General features: G+C 37.8%; 2 protein-coding genes across 4 annotated transcripts in view; both read right to left on the bottom strand.

Annotated features, from left to right (window-relative positions):
* Positions 1-2693, bottom strand: part of LOC124122176 — a 28502-nt gene extending 25809 nt beyond the window's left edge. For 2 of the 3 annotated variants that reach the window (XM_046485301.2, XM_048396980.1), the window contains exon 1: positions 2587-2671. In XM_046485301.2, the coding sequence (XP_046341257.2) occupies positions 2587-2668 (82 nt within the window). In that variant the 5' untranslated portion in view covers positions 2669-2671. Of the gene's footprint in view, positions 1-2586 lie in introns of all 3 variants that reach the window. The other variant, XM_048396981.1, reaches the window with a different exon arrangement.
* Positions 2694-3812: 1119 nt separating this feature from the next.
* LOC124122657 (muscle calcium channel subunit alpha-1-like) overlaps positions 3813-27633 on the bottom strand; it is a 149194-nt gene continuing 125373 nt past the window's right edge. The window contains exons 40-48 of the mRNA XM_048396979.1: positions 25341-25364; positions 24058-24168; positions 22812-23110; positions 20452-20676; positions 19067-19241; positions 16261-16384; positions 14459-14509; positions 10419-10600; positions 3813-9821 (exon numbers count right to left, since the gene is read on the bottom strand). Of these exons, the coding sequence (XP_048252936.1) occupies positions 9516-9821; positions 10419-10600; positions 14459-14509; positions 16261-16384; positions 19067-19241; positions 20452-20676; positions 22812-23110; positions 24058-24168; positions 25341-25364 (1497 nt within the window). The 3' untranslated portion in view covers positions 3813-9515. The remainder of the gene's footprint in view (positions 9822-10418; positions 10601-14458; positions 14510-16260; positions 16385-19066; positions 19242-20451; positions 20677-22811; positions 23111-24057; positions 24169-25340; positions 25365-27633) is intronic.

Here is a 27633-nt window from a genome sequence, read left to right as displayed (position 1 = left end):
AAGGGGTGAGCGAACGGCGGCGTGTTGCGCGCAGGAGGTCGTACCATATGGTGGAGGGAGTGTCATGGTGTGGGGAGGGATCTGTGGGCAGGAGAGAACACCGCTGGTCATCGTTGACGGAAACTTGACAGCTCAGCGTTACATGGATAATATGCTTCGTCCAGTTGTCCTACCATTTCTCTAACAGCAGCCACGTGGTGTCATTTATCAGCATGACAACGCTAGAGCCCATACAGCCAGAATTGTCACTAACTTCCTCGCAGCCAACAACGTCAACGCCCTGCCGTGGCCTGCACGCTCACCCGACATGTCCCCCATAGAACACCTCTGGGACTTGATGGATCGTCGTGTTCGACAACGACCACACTCTCCAGCCAACCGGCAAGAACTGATCTTGGCCCTCCAAGAAGAATGGCCTCAAATCCCACGTGACCTCATCAGACGACTGACTTTTTCTGTGCGTCGAAGAGTTTTTGCGTGTATTGAGGCATTTGGTAGTCACACACGCTACTAATGACTTGTTATTGAACGTGAGCGATTGTTTATGTACTCTGCCTATTGTCCATGATTCTGAAAGCTCGAGTTTTGTACCACACCCAACTTTGGGGGGCTCTGACGTCATTCTCGGTCGCGGTATGATTGTCATTTTCAGTGTTGAGTATGTTGATATATATTTGATCTTCTTAATACACTTTACTTCATGCATGTATGTTTTGTTGTTTTTGAGCAGGAGTGATTTCAAACTCTGGTAAAGTTTCTTTTGGACGTCAGTATATATTAGTTTCGGGGTTTGTAGGAGAGACTAAACGGATCTAACGACTGTCTCACGTACCTGTCATATACCATTTATCTTAAAACCATTTGTTTTAAAACGTATCTAATTCGTTTTTGTTCGTTAGATACCGTTGAGGCATCTAGACTTGCCAAAATATTGTATACTTTCTTGGGGGAAATTCTGATATATTAATTTCGGGGTTTGTAGGAGAGACTAAATGGATCTAACGACTATCTCACGCATAATGATGATAGTCCCGTGTCTTCAGGGGAGTAATCGCAGACTGCATTGAATACCACACACATGGATCTGGAGGCAAGTTCCGTCAACCGATCTGAGCGCTGCATCTTCGATCACCTGGTGCAAATGTCTCCATTTTCATCAGGAAAACTGTTCTGGAGCAATTCGCCACAACAGTTTCGTTTCGAAAGGTACGCCAACATTCTCATCACTCGTTCATGAGCTTAATATCAACAAGCAATCCTAATGTCTCTTCTGAACGCGAGTTCGACACAGATCTTCATTCTGTTATGAATGAACTTTCTGCCGTAAACGATATTTAGACGGAAATAGAAGTTCTTATGCTACTCCACGTTCACAGCAAAAACGAGCACTGGTGTCGGCGCCAGTTTCCATCACGAAAGAACAGTGTTATTTGATTGAACGTTGTTTCAATTCATCGCGGTGCTAAGACTATCGTAAGTCCTTGTTAAAGCATAGAAGTTACGACAGTCGAACCCCTACGACGAGGCCCACTGCAGTTCCACAAAGCCATCGCAGCGCCACGACTATCGGAACTCCTATACCTTAACATAGACTTACGACGGTCGTAGCGCTGCGATCGTAACTCCTATACTTTAACATAGACTTGCGACAGTCGTATCGCTGAAGTCGCATCTCCTATACCTTAACATAAACTTACGACGGTCGTAGCGCTGCGATCGTAACTCCTATACTTTAACATAGATTTACGACGGTCGTAGCGCTGCGATCGTAACTCCTATACCTTAACATAGACTTACGACGGTCGTAGCGCTGCGATCGTGACTCCTATACTTTAACATAGACTTACGACGGTCGTAGCGCTGCGATCGTAACTCCTATACCTTAACATAGACTTACGACGGTCGTAGCGCTGCGATCGCAACTCCTATACCTTAACATAGACTTACGACGGTCGTAGCGCTGCGATCGTAACTCCTATACCTTAACATAGACTTACGACGGTCGTAGCGCTGCGATTACTTCATGGAACAGTCCAGGGCTCAAAACGAATCCATGATGGCGAATGGGTCGAGGTAGCCAAATGTCAAAACAAAATGGAGACATAATACGCCAGGGCAAAGGTGATTGTAATTCTCATACATGGACTATTGAACGTGTAGCGCTAAGATCGCTTTGTGGAACGGGGCCCAGATAATCTAGGATGCTAGCGTCACAACTACCAGTCTTAAAGTATTGCAGTTACACCAGTGGCTTTGTGGAAGGAGATCCAGGCAGGTGTGCATGAAACATCATCATCTACTCCGACCGATGATAACAGAACTGATAACAGCCAGACCTCAGTATAGGTACGCCCTGCATACTTAACATTAATACATTCAGAAAAGTTATGGGTAATAAGGCATAATTACGTTAAACAACACGATGATTCCCTGGGTGATATATTTTCGCAAACTTTAACGATTACAGAATTGACAAATCGCAAAATAACCCTTCATTTTTCAAGCCCTAGTCCTGTACATTACACTAGTGGGCTATTCTTGTGGAATTACTGCTTCATGGTTTTGGAGCAATCAGCAGGAACCTACCTGTTGCTGCACCCAGTCCTGACCACAGCAAAGCTACACATAGTGCAGGGAACACTCTCCCAATGGCCATGCTGGAACACATTGGTAGTTCTAAACGACTGAGGGAGTAAAAAACATTATCACTTGTTGAAAGTGGCTGCATCTGGGTTATCTTCATCGCTCGTCAATGTTATGCCACATTGACCTGTTGTTGACAGCTAGTATCAGGTATATGTGGCGTCGGTCTTTATCACAAACTGATACGGGCAATATGACCACTTGCTTGATATTTGTGTGTGTCAGACGGGCGAACGCGTTGTCCGTTGGACTCTACTTCTAAATATATTGCTCCAACTCCGTGTTTGTCGTAAAGAAGATTTTCACAGTAGGAAGCGAAACAAGCTAGGTGGACCAGAGTTCACACATGTTAATCCTGCCAGTACCCACCCCCTCTTATATGGACTCCTTGGTAATAGAGCAACGTCCAACGCTGATTGGTTACAATGACATGCAATCCGTTACCACCCGATCCCTTAGTGGCCTCTTATGACAAGCTTACTGGCTTTTACTATTTGTTTAACACTGCACTCAGCAATATTCAAGCTATAAATGACAGCAATCTGTAAAAAAATCGTGTCTGGGTCAGACAATCCAGTGATTGACATCATGAGCATCGATCTACGCAATTGAGATAGGATGCCAGGCATCAGGCACGTCAGCGAGCCTGACCAAACGATCCGTTAGTAGCCTCTTAGACAAGCATGCTGCTGAAGACCAATTCTTCATGTGTCTGGCTTATATTGTCTCATCATTGTTCTGTTGTCAACAACTTGGTTCAAGGCTTGATTATTTATGGGCCACTGTGATAGATCGCTACTGACAACGGTGTATTCACTCACTTGATTCAGAGCAACATTGTACAGAGGAAATGCGTCACAAAATTGCAGTTCAAAAGTTCTGCCGATAATTATTGCCTCAGTGGTTGAGTGAGTGAGTATGGTTTTATCCCGCTTTTAGCAATATTCCAGCAATATCACGGCGGGGTACACCAGTAATGGGCTTCACACATTGTACCCATGTCAGGAATCGAACTGGTGTCTTCGGTGTGATGAGCAAATGCTTTAACCACTATGCTACCCAAACGCCCCTCCTCAACGTACATGTACTTAAGCATAGAAGTCTCACGTAGAATATTTAAGTCTTTGTTTTGTTTTGGTTCCTATTTTGGAAAAAAACAACTAAACCAATGAGCATGAAAAACATTTATTGCACATCAATAACAATCCTTAGAGTTAAAAGAATCTCACAGATTTGGTATGAAGTAGTTTTCGAACAAACTGTACAGCATCATAGTCTAGCACACCGCTGAGTCGTCACAAGGGTTTTGGCTTACATATTCACAGGATCATTAATGTAAGTAACAAAAATATAATACCCCTGATTTGATGGTATGAATTTTAAGTACAAATGATACGATTACATATCACTTATTTAGAAACCACAAGTTAAAAAAGGCTTTAGTCAAGTGGCTGAACAAACACTCTGGCACTCAGTCTCGCTCACACACAATATGGGATATATGAAGGGGGTCCTACAGTTATCATGGGAAAATTTGCCGACACTGATCTACTTTGCATTTGTTATCACGAATAAATGCCCCTTTTCTACTGCTCTGAGGAAGCAATTTGTGATTTTTTTTATGAGTTAAAATACATTAATTTTGTTTTATATATTCAAAATTGAAAAAATATTTTGCATTTCTTTCTGAAAAATATCTGCAAATTCTCCAAAATAATTGTTAGAACAAATATGGAGTCATTTGTTAAAGTTGTGTAAAACAAAATTTAAATGTTTAAAAAGATGGAAAGAATACAGGCCAGTGTTGGTATTAACAAGGACTGATGCTGACTAGAGACACGCCTTCACCTACATATACTTAGACTTTTACTCTCTAAGGAGGATAATTTTATTTGGAAAAATATTCCGTTAAAATCTTCTCAGCATTCAAGTATCTGAACTAAACAATTTAAAGATTTGCATTTCACATTTGAAAACATATCACAGTATTCTAAAATCTACTCATTGAGAATGGTACATGCATCGAAATAAAGTACTTAAACATGTGTCTTATATTATCCACCTGATACCCTAGAGAAACATTTATCATTAATAGAGTCTGAGTTAGCATCCCTCCCTGCTTCATCCCTCTGGCTGGCCCTGGCTGAGATGAACTCTGTGAAGGTCAAAGCATGGGATGTCACACTCCAACCAAGTCTGTTAAGCATTCACAGATTGGGAACAGGTCACCTGAAGAAACCAAAACCTTTCACACAAGAATGTCAAGAACAAGCTCCAAGCCCCAGACTCCCTCGTATCAACCTTACAGGTTCTAGAACCAGCAGCTGGAAATTCCACCTCTGCACTGATGTTAATGGTCTAACTTGAGTGAGTGAGTGAGTATGGTTTTACGCCGCTTTTAGCAATATTCCAGCAATATCACGGCGGGGGACACCAGAAATGGGCTTCACACATTGTACCCATGTCGGGAATCGAACCAGGGTCTTCGGCGTGACGAGCGAACGCTTTAACCACTAGGCTACCCGACCGCCCCTCTAACTTGAGTGTAATATTGACTATGTCCAAAGAGTTGGTGTTTTGATCAATCAGTTATAGGGGGGGGAGACACAGGCGGCCAGTCATCTAAGGCACGACGCTCCACTGTGCAGAGTTGGATCCCTTAGATGCACCAAGAAAACAGTGATCATGGTCAAGATTTGCCAAGACTTATGTTTCTAGGTTTGTCAGCACTGTACATGTGACCCCTGGTTTCACCAAAGTGGTAAACGTCTAAGACCTGAATCACTTCACTCTTTTCTCCCACATCAAGCTGACACGCTGTGAGACATCTGAAATACTGTTCAAAGCAACTTTAAACCAAACACACTCATGTTACGTATCACATTTCTTTACAGACAGTTTCTGACAAAATACCTTCAACAAGTAATCAGCAGACATTTTAAGGTACCCCAACTACGGTACTTCAAGAACTGTATGATGATGGCAAGTCTGGTGCTTGAGACTTCTAGATTCAGATGGATGTGATTGTCCTCAGTATCTGTCAGTGTCATTGTATATCATGATTATAACACACTAATATCACAGCCAACAACCAACATAGACAACAGTGTAGTTTGTTTTCACAGATTTCTTTAACATTTGATTTCAGTTTGCATTCACAGCAACAACATGTGGCCAGTATCACACAATAAACAGGAACTGATTTCACTGTTAATAATTATCGACACTTCATATCAGTAACAAGCTAATATCAATGTGTTTTCGTTCTCCAATTTAAAATGTTATTCACTATCATAACGATAACAAATGATATAACATATTTAATAATTATGTATGATAATACATAATGTTATGTAATGCTTTTAGTCAGATAATAGTGTCTTCTCTATATGTTGTTGTGTATGACACAAAGGTTCACAATTTCTCCATCTGAATCTAGCTGGCAAATCTGCAATCCCAGGAATTTGAGAGGGCAACCATGAACAAGAAATGGATTATAAACACACCTTTGATGCAAGGAATACCTCACATCAACACACTTGAAATAAAAATACACATGTTTAAAGCATGATTCCCAGACTATGGGAGAGAAGAAATCTGCATACAGAGCAGTAGAAAGCTTAGGTGACTTTTCGTTTTGTCAGACATTTGGACAAAATCCAACAAAATATTTTTCCAGCACCTTGACCCAAGGTATCCCCTACTATTAAGTCATTTAGCCAACATACCGTTATATTTTTATAAATTCATAATTATTCACAAAATTTCTTCACAAATAAAATAGAAATATTTTTTCCTTAAAACTAATTATTGAATAAAAATCATGTCACTTACTTAATAAAATGTAGGAATTAAGATTAAAAGGTATTAAAATTTGATTATTTGGCAATAAATGATATAAGAGGGATATCATCAATGTCAAAACAATTTCTTTTGGTATGGAATTGTACAAAATGACACTATTCTAATCTTGTCTGACCAGATACCTTTGATACACAGGGCTGTTCGACGACAGTGCAAAAATAATCACTTCATTGCTTCGCCTCCTTCGATCAAAGTACCAATATATGCATAAAAACAACTAGAAAGTTGAATCTTAGAAACAACTCAAGTTGCTTCCAAAGCAGAAAAATATTGGAAAAATATACAAGTACTTAAGGTGTGGAAGTTGTAGCGATATCGCCATTGCACACAAAAAGTAAAATAAACAAAATTAAAATTAATAAACTTGGGCACTGAGGACTGACAAGTACTTCCCAACAGCACAACAGCTCGACTAGAAAATATCACAAGGAAATATCGTAAAAAAAGTATACCAATCAAGTTGTTTGTAATCTATATTGCACTGAACCTATTGCAATCCTTTTATATATCAAAAAAGAGTATTTGTACAAATTGAATATGATCATTACACAATTGATGGCGTCACATCCAAACAAAACAGGCTGGCAGGAAAACTGTACAGAAGACAAATAAATAGGATTTATCAATATATTCCAAGGTAACATTAAAAAAAAGGTAACGAAAACAAACATGCACGTAAATAAGGTGAAACCACAGGACATGGTGACCACGTCATGTCGGTGAAAGACAAATCGTATAATGATACGCGGATGGTCAGGCATACACATTTCAAAAGTGAGACAAGTTTCCACCAAAGTTCCATCACAACAATTTTAAGGGGGAAAAAATCAGTAAAAATTGGATGCAGCAATAAACCTTGAGAAGATAGTTTCACTGATTGACCAATCTGCAGAGTCAGGTTGCAACATACAAATTTATTTTTTAGACCTCCGTCCTGAATTTAAACACAAAACCTATTGGACGTACGTCTTTCTATCTTGTAAGACTCTCCACTCTCTAGAACGCAGGGAAGACATTGTGAGATCATCTGCATGTCCTTGGTATAGGCTTGTTTAAGACGTCTCACTCAATACAGCTCCGTGGAGTCCAATGTCCTGCTTGGCGCTAGGACCGTTTGATTTCGTTGAAGGCAGTTAACTCAGCCTGCTACAGTCCAAAACCGTAGCGAGGCCTAGGGAAATCACAATTCACTCCAAGACGATTATCATTGGCTGAAACGTCTGTATCGTCCACACTTCTGTAAAACACTCCTCACTTTGCTGTATGTGATCAATGCTTGGACATTGATGGAATGGGTAGGATAATTGTCTCTTGTTAAAGTCCTCCACAAGCTTAGTTACACCAGACACTCAAGCCAGGTGGCCTTGAATCAGCTAATGTTAGTTCTCTGGGGTTTAGGAACTGTCTTCAAACCTCCCACTGTTGAATGAGAAAAGGTGATGACCATGAGCCTGGCAACAAACTTGGTCTTCAAAAGCTTACGGTGTATCCACAAACCAACAATGTTAACATCGCAGACTTGAGCCAAAACAACATGAAAGCATCAATACCATGTATTATATACACTTATTCACATATATATAGGTGGTCTTAACAGCAAATAATTTAATGTGTGTATATATAGATGTATATGTAACCAATGGTTTATCACAGGTATGAAACACAATGCAGCACAACTAACTCGAGGTGACCCCTGGAAATTCCGTCTTTGAGCCAAAATGTGTAACAAAACCTGGGGTTCTCTCAAGACTTGGCTTTGTTAGGACCATGCAACAAAATCAGCAAGATTCTGCCCTCCTGATCAGCGAAATACAATTCAAACAGTCACACTTGTTAGTTGATGGTTCATCTCGCACGTGATTAAAACAGTAACACCACAACACACACAGAGGATAAAAATCAAGAGAAATCTGGATTGCACAAGAAATACCGGTTAGAACCAGAGCCTGCTGGTTTGTCCGAGCTGGAAACTCTAGTTATGTAAGTAGCACACCAGCATGCTACACACTGCGTCACTCGACCTTTGCACTATATACAAGTCTCACGGCAGACATGCACTCTCTGCCAGGGATGTCAACTCGGGGTTAATTATGGTGATGAGTCTAGTTTCAACGCAGGGATACCAACATCTTTCTGGCTGTTGTTCTGCCAAGGAATATGAAGCAGCTACAGGGATGATGTCATACATCATTAGGACTAGTTCTGTTTGTACAAATGGATTTCAACTGGACTAGATGCATTGGTCACAAAATATTTCACTTCAATCCAGTCACGATGGTTTGTGTGCCCCACCTTCGCTCTTGGAACAGAAACCGTCCTCCTCACGTAACATTATTTGGTGCAATCAGTCTTGATAGAAAAGTAGGAAGTTATAAACACTTAAACACTGTGTCATCATTTATGGAACATAAAAGATGAGGTTAATCCCAAGGAATCCATGATTTCTGTGCCAGAGAGACGATCTCCATACTATCATATCTGAGGCGGCCATGAGCAAAGGTTTCTCAATGTCCCAAAATAGTTGAATATCTCTTCTAGCCAAGGTTTCAAAAATATTTCTCAATCTCAAAAATTATCTGATGATCTGGTGATGAGGTTGATGGAGATATGATTGAATATTCCTGACAAGATGAGCAAGCATTGGGGTAAGGATCCTATCCAAATCCAGGGTTACTTAAGTGTAGATTGTATGGAGCTATTCTAATGGATTTCCACACACAGCTCTAAGTTGATTACTTTTGGGATGAAGAACAAACAAACATATATGGAAATGCAACTACGTAAGTCACCGAGTGAGGGATGCAAAGTCAGTCACACATGCCCACCGACCAAGCAGGTTATCTCCCCTTTGGTGAGCACACACAGTGTTGTAGTGTCAAGTGTTAGCTCCACATCGGAACACACATAGTTGGGTGAGTGGACAAACACAAACAAGCCTTGGTTAGCACACTAGTAGTCTAGAGTTATCTCCCCCCTTGTCGGTCACACACAAGGGCGGATGGCAACCGCTATAACACTGTTACATGTACCCTTTTATCGTCTATAGATTCCTCCTCTTCTTCGTCTCCTTGTGTATGATGGGTAGTCTGTGGCCGCCGAGACTCGTCTCCCGCGGAATACTGGTTATAGTCTTTGAGTTCTTGGGCACTGTAGCCCCCTAAATGTTCATAATATGGGCCCCGAGGGGTCCTCTGGCGTATAAGTTCCCTGGCTGCCAAGTCCATCTCTTCCGGTGTCATGTCTGTGGCCTCTGCTATCTCACGTTGTAGACACTTGGCATCTAAGTATTTACCTAAACCTTCTTCCTTTAAAACCTGAAATACATGGAGTGGTATGTCATATCATTCACTTTAAATCTCATTTGGATTGGGATAGGAGTTGTACTGTGAAAATGCTTGAACATGGTTTAGTTTGAATGATTTATGTGTAAATCATATTACTATTTCAGAACTCGTTTAATGCTGTAATGTTGGGATCTTATACCACTATATATACCCCACTACCATATATACCGCACTACTATATATACCCACTACCATATATACCCCCTATCACATATACCCAACTACTATATTATATACCCCACTACCATATATACCCCACTATCACATATACCCCACCACCATATATACCCATTACAACATACCCCACTACCACATATACCCCACGACCATATATACCCAACTACCATATATACCCCACTACTATATATACTCCAATACCATATATACCCCACTACCATATATAACCCACTGCAACATATACCCCACTACCATATACCTCCACTTTCAGTTCGACATGTACCTCGATTTAAACATAAATTCCTCCCTACCGTACTACAAGTATACCCACACACACACCCAACCTCACCCCACTATCTCCCCCACTGATACCTCTGCTACCACAAGTACCTTTTCCACCATGCGCTCAGCACTGCCCCTCCTCTGGACACGGGGGTCTTGCTGGTACTGAGACATGACATGCTGGGGTATGACAAGGGGCCCACGGTCCAGACTGCGGTAGATTGGCCCTGCCGTGTCACCCATGGCTGCTGAGTCCGACAAGCGGTGGCGCATCCGAGGTTCCTCTTGCTCTGTTAAGACAAACCAGGTACCGAATCATGCTGTGAGTTTACGTTATTGACTCAGACCACGGACAATGACCAATCTTTATACAGATGAAGATGAAAAATGATGACTAATTTTAACAATGAAGTTGAAACATCTTTGTCCAGAACTTGAAAGTTTAGTTACAAGCTTGTGATCACACAGGACACCAAAGGCACTGATTTGTGATATATGAGTTTTAAATTTTATTTGAATAACATATCGCAACTTCGATGCTTCATTTAATGTTGGTTTAATATTCACTTATGTACTCCCCTATTATTTACATACAAGCATGTGAAGATCCCAAATACCGAATTTTTACTGAAGATGTGCACCTGTGGTAAAATAACATCTAAAAATATCAAGAAACATGACTCTTGAATGACACTCTTCATAAATCATTTCCTGATTACTTAAAGAACGATTGAGCGTAACAACTGCTTTTAATTATGTTTTTGCAAGAAATCTTATTGATATTACAATGTTATGTCAAGTCATGCATTCTTGATTTCAGTAAAATGTGTCAATATTTTTGCAAGATAAATCTTTTAGAATAATGGTGCACTGTGTAAAATTAAGAAATTGTCTTCCTGACTTTGACAGGAATATAAAGATATATCAATTAATCTACATACATACCTCTTACTGTTAACACTAGGAAACATCACTATGTGAATCATGAGTGTGCACCAGAGCAAAATTATATGTGTTCTCAATCTTTTGAAATTCCAAAGGATCTTATTGATGAGTACCTTTCCATACCCTGGCAGATTACCTCCATTAGCTACCAAAACCAGCAATTGAGAAAAGCGCCTTCTCCCACACATGCTCTTTGAATATTCTTCATAGCATTCAGACCTGTTTACCATTCCATATTTCCATCTTAGCTGCAGTGAGTCACCTAATGCCAAAGCAGACATTACGGAGCACCAGTAAATCAACAGTGTTCATTGAAATGCAGCCAAAACACCAGGCAAGATTACACACAAGCAAGTACTTCTACAATGCACTCCCACTGTGGGGATTCCACGTTTTGAATTAGTCCCAAGCTTCTAATGGGAGACATAATAATGCCGCACTCAGCAATATTCCAGCTATATGACGGCGGTCTGTAAATAATCGTGTCTGGACCCGACAATCCAGTGATTGACATCATGAGCATTGATCCACACAATTGGGATCGATGACATGCATCAACTAAGTCAGCGAGCCTGACCAACCGATCCCAGTCAGTTAGGTACAAGGGGCTTGTTTCATTAATAATGGCCAGTTAAACAGCAACTCAACCATCAACCTAACTGACATTACATGTGACTATTATTAATCTCACATGACCACTGTAAAAGTTTCCTAAACACATATCCTGACCATGTTATACAACTCAATGTTAAAGAACACCCTTTTCTTTCATATTACGATACTTAATCATGGCATGAGAGATTAACTAGTGACATGAAAGAATCGGGTATTCCTTAACGTCTTTTGAGTAGCATACATGGGATATGCCTCTTGGACTCTAGTCACGTCGGCCCATTATGATTTACATTACCATTGCTCAGATTTATGTAAGAGAGACCATGTTTCTGTCACTGTTTCAGGATAGGGTGAGCGAACAATTTATTTTGGACCACAACATTTTTTTCAGGGCATCCAGGTAACAAGTATTTTTTTCCCAGTATTTTAACACAAAAATAAAAGAGTTTATCCACGACCTCATTTACACACTGAGTCACGTGAAACTGGGATTCACCATAATAGCTTTTCGCATTTGCATTTAAGGGCTCTGACATGAAAGATGACAAAATTAAATAATCCATGTCTAACATACCATATTCGCCATAATGAGCAACCTGGGAAATTTACATAGGGGATGCTTATTAAAACCATAATTGAGTTCAATTTTATTTTGAGATCAAGCGTTAGTGAACAAATAGTTCAAACGTCGATCAAACTAAAATGTTTTCAACAAAAAAACAGTGCTATCACTATCCCCTGGGCCATGGGGCACATTAGAATTTTGTTTGTTCATATACTCGTGAATAGAAACTGTAAAAGAGAGTCCAAATATAGCCTCAAAAAGAGACAGGCACTTGGGTGCTTTATGTCATCAGAAAAAATGAAATTAAAACACACAAAAGGACCCTTCTCTGGAACAAATAACTGTCTTAAAACATATCTATTAGATAAGCTAAGTTCAGTAGTTTCTGAGAAAACATGTCCCCATGGCAGACACGATGCACTAAGTAAAATAACATTGATCAAGGGTCATAACTCTGTAAAAAGATACCGGTAGTTTACAGGACCAAGTTTCGAACTCAGTCTTGACAAGTATCTCTTAGATAAGCTTGCAAACTTTCATTCCTGTAATTTCAGTAGTTTCTGAGAAAACTTGTCCCCATTTCACACAGTATGCGCTAGATGAAAAGCACGCCGCAAGGGCCATAACTCTGTAAATAATGAATTTCTGACACCAAATTACGAAATCATTTGAGATGATAACCAGTAACATAAGTGTGTAAAATTCATTTCTATAACTTAAATAGTTTTTGAGAAAATATGTCCCCTTTGAGAAGCGAACGGATGAAAAGACAGACAGATGACTCCGTTCCTATATTCCCTGCCCACTTCGAGGTGGGGAATAATGATAGTTACTATAGGCATTTATATACCCTTCTTCACCTCTGTTTTCAATTGAAAAAAAAATGTAACAAAGACAAGAAAATTTCTGCCTTAGTAGTAGGTGTTAAAAGATTATTTAGATTCCACAGATTGGTCTAGAAGATGGTCTAGAAGATGGTCGGGGACAGTACAACAACTGGGAGCCAGACAACCATGAATGTTAACGTAAATAATTCCAACAGCACCTGGCACATGTGGTCATCCAAATGTGGAGATGGACAACAGTGGCATTAAGGATTGTAGACTTCGATTTTTAAGAGATAAAAATTAAAAGTGTAGACAAGCTTGGAGCTCTGAATATCAGGCTTGACAACATCGATATACTACGTTATCACATCAGCTAGTCATGCAGACAATGCCATATCACCCATGTCTCAGTATACAACATCAAGAAGCCACAACAGCTGATTGTTGACTGTTTACCTCGGATAAATAGCAGGCCCACTGCAGACACACTACACTGCGTTAGCATCTGCTCGTTACATTACGAGGACAATCATTTCTGTTACATTTTCTTTAATCTTAACATTCAATGCATACATGCTATGAACTAATTTTGGTATCTAAAATTGACTTGAGTGAAAGTTTGAAAAATACAGATGAAATGTAAGCGTGTATTGTGTAAAATACAGATGCTTGAAACTAAAACACATATTTACACCTGAGGCCTTTTATTTATTATTAATTGGTTTACCCAAATAAATTGGATTAATATTTAATGTGAAATGTAATTGTAAAAAAATATGTTTGTTAAAAGTAATTTATTTTATGCTAGTTTCAGATATTTTTAGGTCAGTCTTTAAACCAATTAAAAATAAATATAAGGCCAAAGAAACTGTAAACTTGTGCAGTGCAAATTATTTAAAACTGGTCTGTATTAAACACTAATTATAAGTCCATATGTTCTACATACTATCAAGGCATTAAACCTAATCTCCACACTAAGTCATGTTTCATTTCCAAAGATAAAATTAAGAGTAAATCTTGATTCAAAGTAAATACCAAGTTAGTCAAAATACTGAGTAATATGATGCAATGATAATGAAATAAGTCGTTTGATGGTAATGACTGGTTCATCAGCTGCCTATGGAAAGCACTAAAACTACTGTAAGCAAGTTCAGCGATCCTATTTTCATCAAACACATGCCTTTACCCAAACCTACCTCTTACACGGTCCTTTCTCCAGTTTTTGAAAAAGTTCAAGAATTTACCACCTATCCCCGAAAATACACAAGAAAAATAATAAATCTCCTCTATATGGCAAAAAACATGGGAACTAAAACGATGAGATTAATTTGATTAGAAAATCTGATTATGAGAAATGATGATATGTAAATTATATGGTAGTTATTAATATGGTTAGGAAGCAAAATAATTTCTATAGCATTTTATTTGTTAGGTGATTCATCAAAGGAAACAGTTTTCACTTCAATCAAATCAGGTTAATAACGGAAACTTGAATATCTGAAGGTAATGAAGTTTTGCGTCATTTCAAATCAAACTTAAATTAACACTATACAAATTCATCTCATCATTTTAATTCGTAACAATAAATGTCTAACTACTAAGTACCTAATCCAGTAGTCTGGAATGGAAACTAGCCACGATTTGAGTTTACAAACAGGATTAACAGAAATTTCAAGGAATCAAATATAGAAATATATGCAAATGTTTAATCATGTGATAACCTACTCCTATATTATTGGCATAAAATAGGTCCCCAAAAATATCAAGTCTCTAAAAAGGTGGTTTAAATATGGTCGATTTCATCCAGAATTGCTTCTGCTTCTATCGACATTTTAATATATTTCATATCTTGAATACTGAAAGCACTGGTAGTTAATTCAGTCTGTGTATTCCAGCAATATCACGCCAGGGGACACCAAAAATGGGCTCCACTCTTTGTACCCATGTTGGGAATCGAACCCGGGACTTTGGCGTGAACGCCTTCACCACTAGGCTACCCCATCGCCCTAAACATGAGGAAACGCCATGAGGGTACAGGCTTTACACAGAATCTACACACTTTTCAAGGATCGATTTCGGTTTTCAAGGATCATTTTCCCTTTTCAAGTATCATATTCCTGGAATGCTTCGGTACAAAACTGTTCTGATCATACAAAAATTAATTCCACCACAACTAACATTGACACTAACTTGATGTAAGGAAATTGTTGGTAGGAATTTGAATTTTTATATTTTCAAGGGACATAATTACTTATTTCTAGGAATCACAATACCCAAATAAGCATATTTCAACAAAGCCCAGGCTAGTCAAGCACTTGTACATCTCTGTAAATCTTGATCCCTAGCTTCCCCCCAGAACTGCACAGCGTCAAGAGACTTTGTTAAAGTTTGTGACACATAATAACAGATGAACCATCAGCTGATTCCCTCATCTACATAATCGGCAAAAGTGATGCTAAATGAGATATAACGATATTAAAAATGCGTCCTTTATATCCCTAGAATAATAGCTTCACAATGTAAAAGTGGGAGATTGATGAATACAATGTATAGAATGTATGGCATGTATATATTGGAACACACTACACGTAAACGAAGAGTGTTTCACAGACGATACGAACTTGACAATAATAACAGCTATAAAATATTGAGGAAAAAATAATTAAGAAACAAACACATTCCCCATGTTGTTTTATAACAAAACTTATCATATGCCCTGTATATTCTTGATTGGCATTGGACAATTTTCAGCACAACAAACTATTCTCAACATTCCATGATGTACAAATTCATTTCCATTTATATTTTTGGGCAAATTGTGAAAACACAAAATCTCTTAGTTATGCTTGGTAAACATACATGTCACTCAAGCCATTCAGAAAAAATACAAATAATTCATATTTTAACTTGAAACATATTGTGAAAATAGTCCAATACCTTTCAGCACTCAGCATCTTGAAACAGAAAAGTAGGAAGCTAAAACATGTTGAAAACGAACCTGGAGCCAAGTAGTGTCGTGATCGGCTCGGTGAGGTTGGGGGCGTTCTCACAGCGTTCGGGTACTGCATGGGGCGCTGATAGCCCGTCAAACCTTCTGGAGTCATCCGAGCAACAGCCATAGCCTGTAATAAACACAGAGCCATTAGCGACACTTATCAAACTGAATCAAATATTGAAATCACAGACAAAAATGCATGCAGTTATTATTCACATTAAGCATTACAAAAGTTATGTTGATATGAAATTATTAAATTACATTGTAAAAAAAGAAATTGTTGATGTAAGTGAATTTCTCGTAGAAATAATGGCGTTGGTAAGTTGTCTTGTCTTGACAAGAATATGGAATAATATGCGGAAAACATTCAATAAACAATTACAGTTATTACACTGATAATAAATGTGAATCATGCTTTAAAGAGTTAGTTTCTTAGTGGGGATACATACTATTGATAGCCAAATAAGCATTTTGTAACATGAGGGAGATTCTGGTGTTATTAGTGAAAGCCTGTTACAAGTCAAATTATCAACAATTGAGAAATTATGTTGCTTTATCAAAAAATATCTATCAAGAAAAAATATTCAACTTAATAAGCATTTATCAAACGGCACAGGTTCAATTCATTGTTGTGTAATGGGGTTCAATAATTTACAACATCACAGTGACTTGTCAAAGCTACACACAACTGCAGGGGCAACACATTATTTCATACTGGCAGAGTAAGTCACGCATTTGTCTTCATGTACTCCTAATATCTTTGTCATTTTTTACTTTTATTTTAGGTCAAATCTGTTCAAGGTTATTTTTCCATGTGGTCAAAAAAATTTTTTCCGCCTTGGTTTACAGAATTAATAGCGGTTTTGCGTATGTGTGGTGATTCCAAGATGTTGGTTATACGAACATGTTTTTAGCTGCATTTAGAAGACGTTTAAGAGATATATATTTCCAATCATGGTACCACAGTTTAGAGTCGTCTACTTTTTTAGCGCATTATGCCAACAAAAAATCTCTTCTGCAACATACATAACAGTACTAAGAGGGAAACGATTAGTTATAGCAATGTGTAAATTTCGAATATCTCTTCACAACTTTCGAGTCAACATTATTTGCAAAAGGCCATTGTTGAATATACCTCATACAAAATCTATATGTAAATCTATATATCTTTTTTGTATGTAAGAAATATATTTACTTGAGAAATACTTTTTTTACCTCATTACAGAAATATTATAAAGGTAACATTATGTTTGCAAATTTATTGAATCATGTGATATTAATGTACTACGCTTGATAGCTTTATATTTATGTAAATTATTTAAAATGAGATCGAGATAAACGAGATAATAATGAATAAATAAATAAATAAATAAATAAATAAATAAATAAATAAATAAATAAATAAATAAATAAATTGGTAATTGTGTTAACCTTGTCTTCTCTGTCATCTTGTTTAACAAATTGTGTGCATATTCATTTCTTATCATCACATAATTAGCATAATACAAAATAATGCTTTTCAGATTTGAATTTTTACTTTCACTTTGTATTTGCTGGTTGTATTTTGCTTCGAACATACTGTTCACTTACATTTCCTCATAATTGTTTTAACTGGGTGCCCTTGTGAAAGCATTGTCAAGGTGTCTGCAGTGGTAACATATCAGTGACACATCTGCCCACAGATGTAAGGTGGTCAAACTATCAATGGTTACCACATGGTTACTACATTGCTATACTATGATGCACCAGTGGATTGTGATGTCTCCGCACAATCCTTCATAGCCATTAACCCAGGCTGCAAACCTGGTGATATTTGTTTACCACTAATTACTATCATTACTATCATGTAACAAATTCCCAACAGTAGCATGATGGTCTAGATGAAATGATATTTTTTTTACAAAGGGTAACCCTCTGGAAAATAGTACCATGATATTCCTAGTAGAATTATTCATTGACAAAAGGTAGCCTTCCTGAAAAAAGTACCATGAATGATGATATTCTAAGTAGAATTATTTATTGACAAAAGGTAGCCTTCCAGAAAATAGTACCATGATATTCTTAGTAGAATTATTTATTGACAAAAGGGAGCCTTCCAGTAAATAGTACCATGATATTCTAAGTAGAATTATTTATTGACAAAAGATAGCCTTCCAGAAAATAGTACCATGATATTCTAAGTAGAATTATATATTAACAAAAGGTAGCCTTCTTGAAAATAGTACCATGATATTCCTAGTAGAATTATTTATTGACAAAAGGTAGCCTTCCAGAAAATAGTACCATGATATTCTAAGTAGAATTATTTATTAACAAAAGGTAGCCTTCCAGAAAATAGTACCATGATATTCCTAGTAGAATTATTTATTGACAAAAGGTCACCTTCCAGAAAATAGTATCATGAACTGGTAGCATTAGTCATTGACAAAATTGACTGAAAATCAAATACTTTTTTTCCAGTTGCCTAGCAAGAAGTATTTGTCTAGGTGACTTTCAACTTTGACAAAAAAATCTACTTTCTTGTTACTATATTACCAAAATAATTATTCATCAAATTCATAAAGAAACGTCATGATCAGTTGACTGGCTAGAAGTGTAGTGAGTGAGTGAATGAGTATGGTTTTACGCCGCTTTTAGCAATATTCCAGCAATATCACGGCGGGGGACACCAGAAATGGGCGGCTAGAAGTGTATGTATGCTGGACGACCTGATATACGTACGCTCATGCAATGGTGGAAGCGGTAAGTTAGGACTATATCACGCCAGGCCACACTTCTACCAAGTAAAACACTTCACCTGTGGAGTTACCTGAGCCTGCGTCAATCGCAACGGCTCCGCAACTTTTCTCATCAAGGGATTTTCATCACTGTCCTGTTTCCCAATGCACCCCAGTTTGAAGGACGCCCCCCGGCGACTCAGTTTCCGTGGGGGTGGCGTTGGTGGGGTCTGTTCACGCTCGTAGTCACTGTCCTCTTGTGGAAGACTGAAATCACACAGATCATTAAGCATGGGACAACATGATTTATTGCACATGAAAAGATTTGAAGTCATAATAACCTTCTAACCATGTAATAAGCACCTGAGTGAATTACCAAGGTGGTTTTAATGTGAGGGTTTCTTACTAGATAGAATGATGTTGTGCTTCTGTTTACACTTAGCTAGAAAGGTCAGACAGGTAGGCCATTTGGGTTTAAAAAAAGAACAACCCTGTTACTGTGTTGGAGGAGTACAGAAAAATAAGTAGTGTTTAGTATATATTTTCATGTCCTCTGTGTTTGTCCTGATCCGTGGGTAATTAAACAACCATGAACAAAACCATCAAATAGGGTTGGTTAGGTAATCGGAATCAGGACATGATGCTTATGCACTAGTAGCAAAGTCCATTCCAGACTAGTACAGAGATCCAGAGAACTTTTTGAGCAATTGAGTTTTTACTCGAAGGTTTCTATTTTAATTGGGTCATTTTCCATAGGGTAACCAATATTTCTTCACCCATCTATTCATCACTCTATTGTGTTTTTTCCATGAGTAGTTTGAAGGGCTAAAAAATGATAAGGTAAGGAGTAAAAATCAAATCATGCAAAATAGACTGGGTACATTTTGACCCTCAACCCTCACTTATTGCACACTAAAGTACACATTAAAACTTTGATATACATGTATACCCTCTTAACTGGCAAAACGGATAATACAAACAATGATTCCTACCCCATATTAACAAAACATGGATTTTTAAAATACATTTAACACTGAAACAGAAACCAAAGATTTGGATTACATATTTTAATAATTCTTAATCAAAAGTGTTATTGGTTAATCGAAGTAATGAAATACAACCATAAGAAAGTGCTACCTATAATGAAGATGTGCAATAACTTAAACTGTCCACTGAAAGATTTGCTTGTCTCCGCTATCTGGCTGCATTTTCAAACCTCTAACGAGGAACACTCTGTACATAAAACCAAAATGTCTTTGTCCAATGCCTCAAGAATGAAGCAGTTTATTGGTTCTCAGCCATCAAGTCATTTTCTTTTAAACCAAACAATAAAAACAAAATACTTATACAATGGATTTTTTTTCCCGCAAATCTTTTTAACCAAAAGAATACTAAAAGATTCTTTTTCAAAATGAGGAGATAAAAGCCAATCTTGCAGGAAACTAAATGCTTAATTAAGAGTTAATAAACAACTCACTCCCTGTAGACATAAATGCCATGCTTCTTGGTCATCTCTGGAGGATTGAGGGCATGAGTACGGTTGTTAGGTATGACATGTTCACCCAGCACAAGTGGCTGGGGGGAGGTAGCAGAAGAGTGGGTAACAACAGTCTCCAGGTCCGAGTCTCCCCCCTGTCCCTCGTCTCCCTCCCCCTCAACTCCCTCCTCCCCTTCACTCTCCTCGCCTTCAGAGGATACCTCACTGCAATAGATTCCATGGCCTCATTAGACCATTGCCACATAACCTTGACTATCTGAACTCATGGTAACAGCCTTGTTAAACCATTGCCACGTAACCTTGACTATCTGAACTCACAGTAACAGCCTTGTTAAACCATTGCCACGTAACCTTGACTATCTGAACTCACTGTAATAGATTCTACAGCCTTGTTAAACCATTTCCACTTAACCTTGACTTTCTGAACTCACGGTAATAAATTCTACAGCCTTGTTAAACCATTGCCACGTAACCTTGACTATCTGAACTCACTGTAATAGATTCTACAGCCTTGTTAAACCATTTCCACTTAACCTTGACTTTCTGAACTCAAGGTAATAAATTCCACAGCCTTGTTAAACCATTTCCACTTAACCTTGACTTTCTGAACTCATTGTAATAAATTCTACAGCCTTGTTAAACCATTTCCACTTAACCTTGAGAATCTGAACTCACTGTAACAGCCTTGTTCAACCATTGCCACGTAACCTTGACTATCTGAACTCACTGTTACAGCCTTGTTCAACCATTGCCACGTAACCTTGACTATCTGAACTCACTGTAACAGCCTTGTTCAACCATTGCCACGTAACCTTGACTTTCTGATCTCACTGTAATAGATTCCACAGCCTTGTTCAACCATTGCTACTTAACCTTGAGAATCTGAACTCACTGTAACAGCCTTGTTCAACCATTGCCATGTAACCTTGACTTTCTGAACTCAAAATAGATTCCACAGCCTTGTTAAACCATTGCCATGTAACCTTTATATTCAGAACTCACTGTAATAAATTCTGCAGCCTCGTTCAACCATTGCCATTCAATCATTCTGAACTCACCATTGTAGATTTCACGACCTTGTTTTACCAGTACTACTTAATTTAATCAAATATATTCCCACTTGAGTTATCCACAATCTGTATTCCATCTCTTAACTCATCACAAGAGCTCCCTCAAAGGTGACTGGTTTCAAAAGAAGGCAAGGGGACAGAATAAACAACTTGAAAAACAATTGTCATTCCACCGTAAGGGCAAGGGAAGCTGGCAAGGGTTAAGGCGGGGTGTTTCTCAACAGAACATGATGTGAAGAACAAATAACAGAGGAAGACCTGTAAACAGTGTTGTTAAGGTTAGATAAACATAATGAAATGAAAACATAATCATGGGTAGATAAATCTCATATTACCTGCTCTTCTCACTCACTGATTGCTCACTTGATTCACTGTGTAATATTCATGGTTAGTTTTATATTACACAGGACATTTCATTCTTATGGTTTCATTCAAAGTTTCAACAATTTTCTTACACGATTTAATCTGATTATTTCACCCCAACACATTGCTATTGAATACAGTGAAACCTGGTTAATCCAGACCCTGTTATACTGCAAACACGCCTTCTGAGCAATCATGAAGGTCACTTCAAAAATATACTCAAAAGTTAAAGAACACCTGATATAACACCACAACAACACCAGGAACATGAAAGAATGGGGTGTTCTTTAACTTCTTTTGAGTAGTATATAACCAAAGGAGCAGTGCGCCATATCCATGTTTTGTTATTCTGGAAATTTGGTAATTGGGACGGTTTCGCTGGGACTGGTGCTGTCTGGATGAACAAGGCATCACTGTCTGATGAACACACTAATGCAAGAAATGGTTGTCATCTGTGAGAGTTTTACTTGGCACAGTAAATCAATTCTGTTTAAAATTTTGATTTCACAAATAGATGGGAGAGTGTTCAAGGTTGTGGCACTTATATAGGTGAGGTGAGGTGAAATGGGGCTTAATGTCGCATCAAGGGTTAATGCACTTATATAGCAACTGCACTTTTTCAGCGACACACATGCATGTGTGTGTGGCTGCTCGTACTAGTCCGGACTCATACCGATTTAATAGTGCTAGCCCACTGACATACCATGCCACAGTTTAACATGGATTCCCTACATCCTGCATGTCAAGTAAACCATTCAGGTTTTTTTTTTTGTAAAACCTGGTCAATTGTTTACATAATACTTCACAAAGTGACATCCTTTCCTTGCAAGAGTATACAACAGCATAAATGAGCAAAAAGGAGCACCAAGAGCGTAAAGCATTATAAAGCAAGGGGGATAACTCTACCTTGACTTGCTGTCTCGTCTCTGGTCTTTAGCTGGCTCTGGTGGTATATTGAGCGATGGACGGGGTGACGGTGTGTGGTTCATCTGGTTACGGCTCTCAAGGTTCAGATGGTTACAAGACCCAGTAGCTAAGTTACCATTGATGTTCTCCTTAATTAACCAAGTATTAACAGGAGAGACCTTCTGGTTCTCTTCACCAGGTTTTCCTTTAAGTGATTGTGTGCGGTTCAAGAATGGAAGAATTGGTCGTGTGTATCCCGCAATGGCACTAACCACACTGCCGAACAGACCATGATTTCTCTGAAATGAATCACATCAACAAAAGATTTTAACACAAACTTTCCAATGATATTCACGATTGCCTCCCCCTTCACTCTTTCATCATCCAAAAGTAATTTGGACAGATCTATTACAGCTAAAATATATACGATTATTCATTAGACACAGAAATGATTGTCCAGTTGATAGACTCTACTCCCAAGGCACCTCTGTCCAAATGGAGTAACCACGTTATACAACAGATGCACTAACTCTATATCACCATCATCAGCTGCTCCAACTGACATGAGCCAATGAAAGCACAAGACAGATGAAATAAACTGGGGAATGTATCAACTTAGAAGGAAGATTGTAATACAATGGCATGGCCACAATATAGAAACAAAGATAAAAAATAAGAAACTTGCTCAGCTTCATGCCAAAATAAAGTTTGCTATCTTACAGATAAGGAAACAACATTTATTGTATATGTATATTCACAGTCATAGGATAACAACAGTTGTAATCTATATACTATGGTTGTTATAGACAGGATAATAGCCATAGAGTAGGGTTAAATCATATGTACATGATCATAGAGTATACATGTATATTGAACTGAAAGTAATGTCAATGTGCTACTTTGGATAACTATTAGTTGGAGTTGCACCCATTTCTTTGTGAATCAAGTGAAATGTATGTCAAACAATATATTAATCATAGGGGTGTGCTAGATTTCGGATATGGATGAAAGGTGAATATTAACTTCTGTAAACGGAGAGAATGGGAAGAAACAGAGGGTGTAGAAGAATTCTGCAATTCTGGATAAAAAAAAGGATTTCTGCTCATATTCCATTTCATATTTTTAAAGACAGTTGGTTGAGATTTAAAAAATATGTACCATCTTTTAACTGATTTTTGTGAAGGATTTTCCAATTTAGCTTCAGAATACTGTGCACCTGTGAAATTGAATATTAAGCTTTACCAACCCTATGCATAGGTTCTTCTATATCTTTATCTAAGAATTCCTCGTCATCCAAATTTCCTGATATGGCGCGTCGTATTTCCGGCCCAAGGTCGTGAACTGCTCGCAGACCCGCCTAAAAGACAAACACATCAGGTCTCTAATGCTACACAGAGTATCAAGGGAGATAATTTGCATTACCTAGCTGTTAGTAAAGAAGGCTTAGTTTTTTTGGCAAAGTGGGGGGCCATTTTTCAAGTGTCTTACAGAAATTGGACTTGATTTTTCTCAAAGTTTTTGAAAGGCAGTTTCTTTGAACCTTTTATAAATAATAATAGTTAAAAGCTCATGTCAGTGAGAGATCTTTACATTTCGTAACCCATAGTAACAATTTTCATCAAATAAATTACTTATCTTAAATAAATGGATAAAAAGATATAATTGATTATATTTGACAGGTTCTAATGAAAACTATTTGGTATGAACCATAATTGTTTTACACAATCACTAAAAAATACTTTCTTCATTCTTAGAGTCCTAAATATGAACATGAGCCGAAACTTAAGATTTAGTTTTCAAATGTCTTGCTGTTATTCTAAGATTTTACCAGATTAAAGGCATATGTGCTAAAAATGGCCCAACACTGATCAGACAGTAAAACTGACAGCCGTAGAAGGAGGGCTCCGAAAGATGGGATAAGAAAGGAGACAAATTCCATTATCAAGCAGTGTTGAAGGTTAGAACGTCAGGCAATTAAATTTCACCATGTCAACATTGACCCCAAGGTCAAAGCGCTGTAGAGACCATTTCTGTGCAGAATCTAGTTCTATATCAGGACTATCTCCTAACTATACTCTACTACCTGTTTAAAAGTGCAAAATTTCTCATACAAAATGCTGAAAGCAATACAGGTTATTCAGATGCAGAAAAAATATTTTTCTCAAAAAAAATAACTCTAATCTAAATATTATCTTAAATGAAATGTGCTCTATCCTAACTTCTACGTAGGAAATAAGCTACAGCCCCGGTAGTCTTGGTACAAGACGTATTCCTGACAAGCAACATTCTGGTGGGATGGCAAAGCTCAACAAAGCAAGGTGAAGTCCTTGAAAAGCATTCACATGCATGGTTATTGACATCAAAAACTGTAGCATGTTATCTTCCATTAGCTATCATCAAGCCATACGTTCAAGCATGGATAGAACTAGGAGAGTCTTAAGTTGATGGCTGTCTAATGGGTGCATGTATTCACATTACAAGTAACCGTTTATTCAGGAGGGTCAGCAAGTGTGTTTACATGCTGACTACCTTTGGTTCTTGACCTATAAAGGGCTAGAAAAGAAACAGGGTATCATTTAACAAATGCTGGAGTGAATGAAATGATTAAACGCAATTTGCAGATAAGTATCTTCATTCCTTCATGTTTATCTGTGTATCTTTTATCATTTATCAAGTTGAGTTGTTTTCCAGATTATGGACAATGAAAAGAAATTGTATCATGATACAGTATGATGTGTGTGATTGCTAATACTGGTCTTCATATTTGTATACATGTAAAAGCACTTCAATAAGTCGTTTCATTAAGATACTCTGGTAAATATTCTACTTACAAAAATCTTAATTATATATATGGAGACTTAGGAATATGAATCGTTTCCAAAGAAGTTTCTGTCACTTTTAAACATAAGGGACAAAACTCTTCCCTAATCATAAGAAATCTCTGCTAAAAGCAGACTCTATTGTACGATTCCAACTCTATCATGAGCATGTGTAAGAATCACTATCAATTAGTGATGATACCAGGTGTTTGTTAAAAGGTGAGCATTTCCTGTGCCACCAGATAACAAAGCCTATCTTCTACCAATGATGTAGGACTCAACTCCTTCAGAACCACCAAGAGATGATGGGCCGACAGATATAGGATGTCAAAGCCGAACAACATGCAATACTTTATTAGTATTTCAACTGAACTAAAATACAAACACCGATTTTTCTTCTGCGTTTTTTCAAAATATTGAACAAACTACTAGGAAATTACAACCAGTTTCAAATTTCAAATTGTGTGTGCAGTGATTTTGTATTTAATTTCTATGTAAAATTAAACAAAAATTATAAAATCAAAACTGAATTTTAAAAGTTCATGCTAAATGTTTGCTATGATAAAACATATTAACATAGACATATATACCTACCATCTACCTAACCGACACACGGTTTATTCAGGCATTGTAAGCTGAGGTTTGGATGTATATGTCTATGAGATTAGCAAGCAGTGATGCACTATCTAACAGCATAGCTACATATAGAGGATCAAATCCAGTAAATAAATACATATGTGCTATGTATACAATACACACATTCTGTAGTACTATATGACAAACAGTATGGTTATGAGACAGCAATGAGAAGATGATGATACAACACTTGTAAATAAAGAATATAAGAAAGGCTCTTTGTGTTGAAGTCTAAATATTATCATGCATTGATCAATATATACCGGTACATGTATAAATATGGACAAATAACGCATCTGTTCAAGGCAAAGCTTACAGTCATGAATATTAAGACGAATATGTAAGACATTGATCCATCGTAAGACTGTGGCAGATTGTCACATTAATGGCAGATTTCGTTATTTCATATGTCCTGTTTATAAACATTGGAGATAGCATTGTTATTTTGTCATTATATACATACCAAATTCAGTTACAAATGCCTACACAAGCTACCAAATCTATGGCGAGGTTGTTGTGTGGCGGCAGAGATTGTTGTTGGTATATTTCTAGTGATGGGCAGAGGCAGCAAAGGACTCATAAAATATTGAGCCCTGTAAAAGCTAATCTGCCAGGAAGTGAGTTTTGGGTTACCTCCCTTGGTTGCCCTTGACAAACTTGACAGACTCGATCATTTTAGAAGTTTCTGGATGGGACAGTTTCTATACTGCTGGCTGTACCTATCTAAGAGCGAGCACAGTGCAATTCTAGGCCAATTATGACCTGACTCGCGTCTAATCCAGATGCAGATTGGATTCCTATTCGAAAACAATTTTAACATATTCCTGACAGCTTCAAACACAATGCCAGACTTTAGAACCATGTGCCTCTTTCAAGACATTCAACAGTGACAAATTCTGGACATTCGTGCGAGCATTGGGTCATGTAATAGGGCCTGATTTTCATGGCTGCTGCCACTCGTTTGGCCCACTGTATTGCCTGTTGTGACTGTAAACTTGATCTTGTGTGGTCATTTACTGATTTTACAAATAAGTTCTGTATAAAACCAATTTCAGGGATAGCCTTTGCATATAAATTTGGAACACTTCAGATAACAAGGGTTAGGAAATTATGGGGTGGATTAGGTTTTGAATGAATTTCATTAATTCTGAGCCCAAACGGAACATCAATTCTCAGCTTAGTACAGGGATAACATTAAGGGTGAAATGGTGAGAACTGATAAGGTGCATCCGCTAAGGTGCTGGGCTTAAGACAATGGAGTTTTAATGTTTGCCACTAACTCAACAATCTGCCACAAACAGTTGCCTGCCATGGTTCTCAGTCTTATAAATATGCTTGGATATATTTTCATGCTAAAATTAGAAGAA

Source organism: Haliotis rufescens, unplaced genomic scaffold, assembly GCF_023055435.1.
Source record: "Haliotis rufescens isolate VD_foot unplaced genomic scaffold, xgHalRufe1.0.p SCAF_16, whole genome shotgun sequence".
Lineage (NCBI taxonomy): Eukaryota > Metazoa > Mollusca > Gastropoda > Lepetellida > Haliotidae > Haliotis > Haliotis rufescens.
Note: the sequence above shows the minus strand (reverse complement) of the source record. Positions and strands in the feature narration are given on the sequence as shown.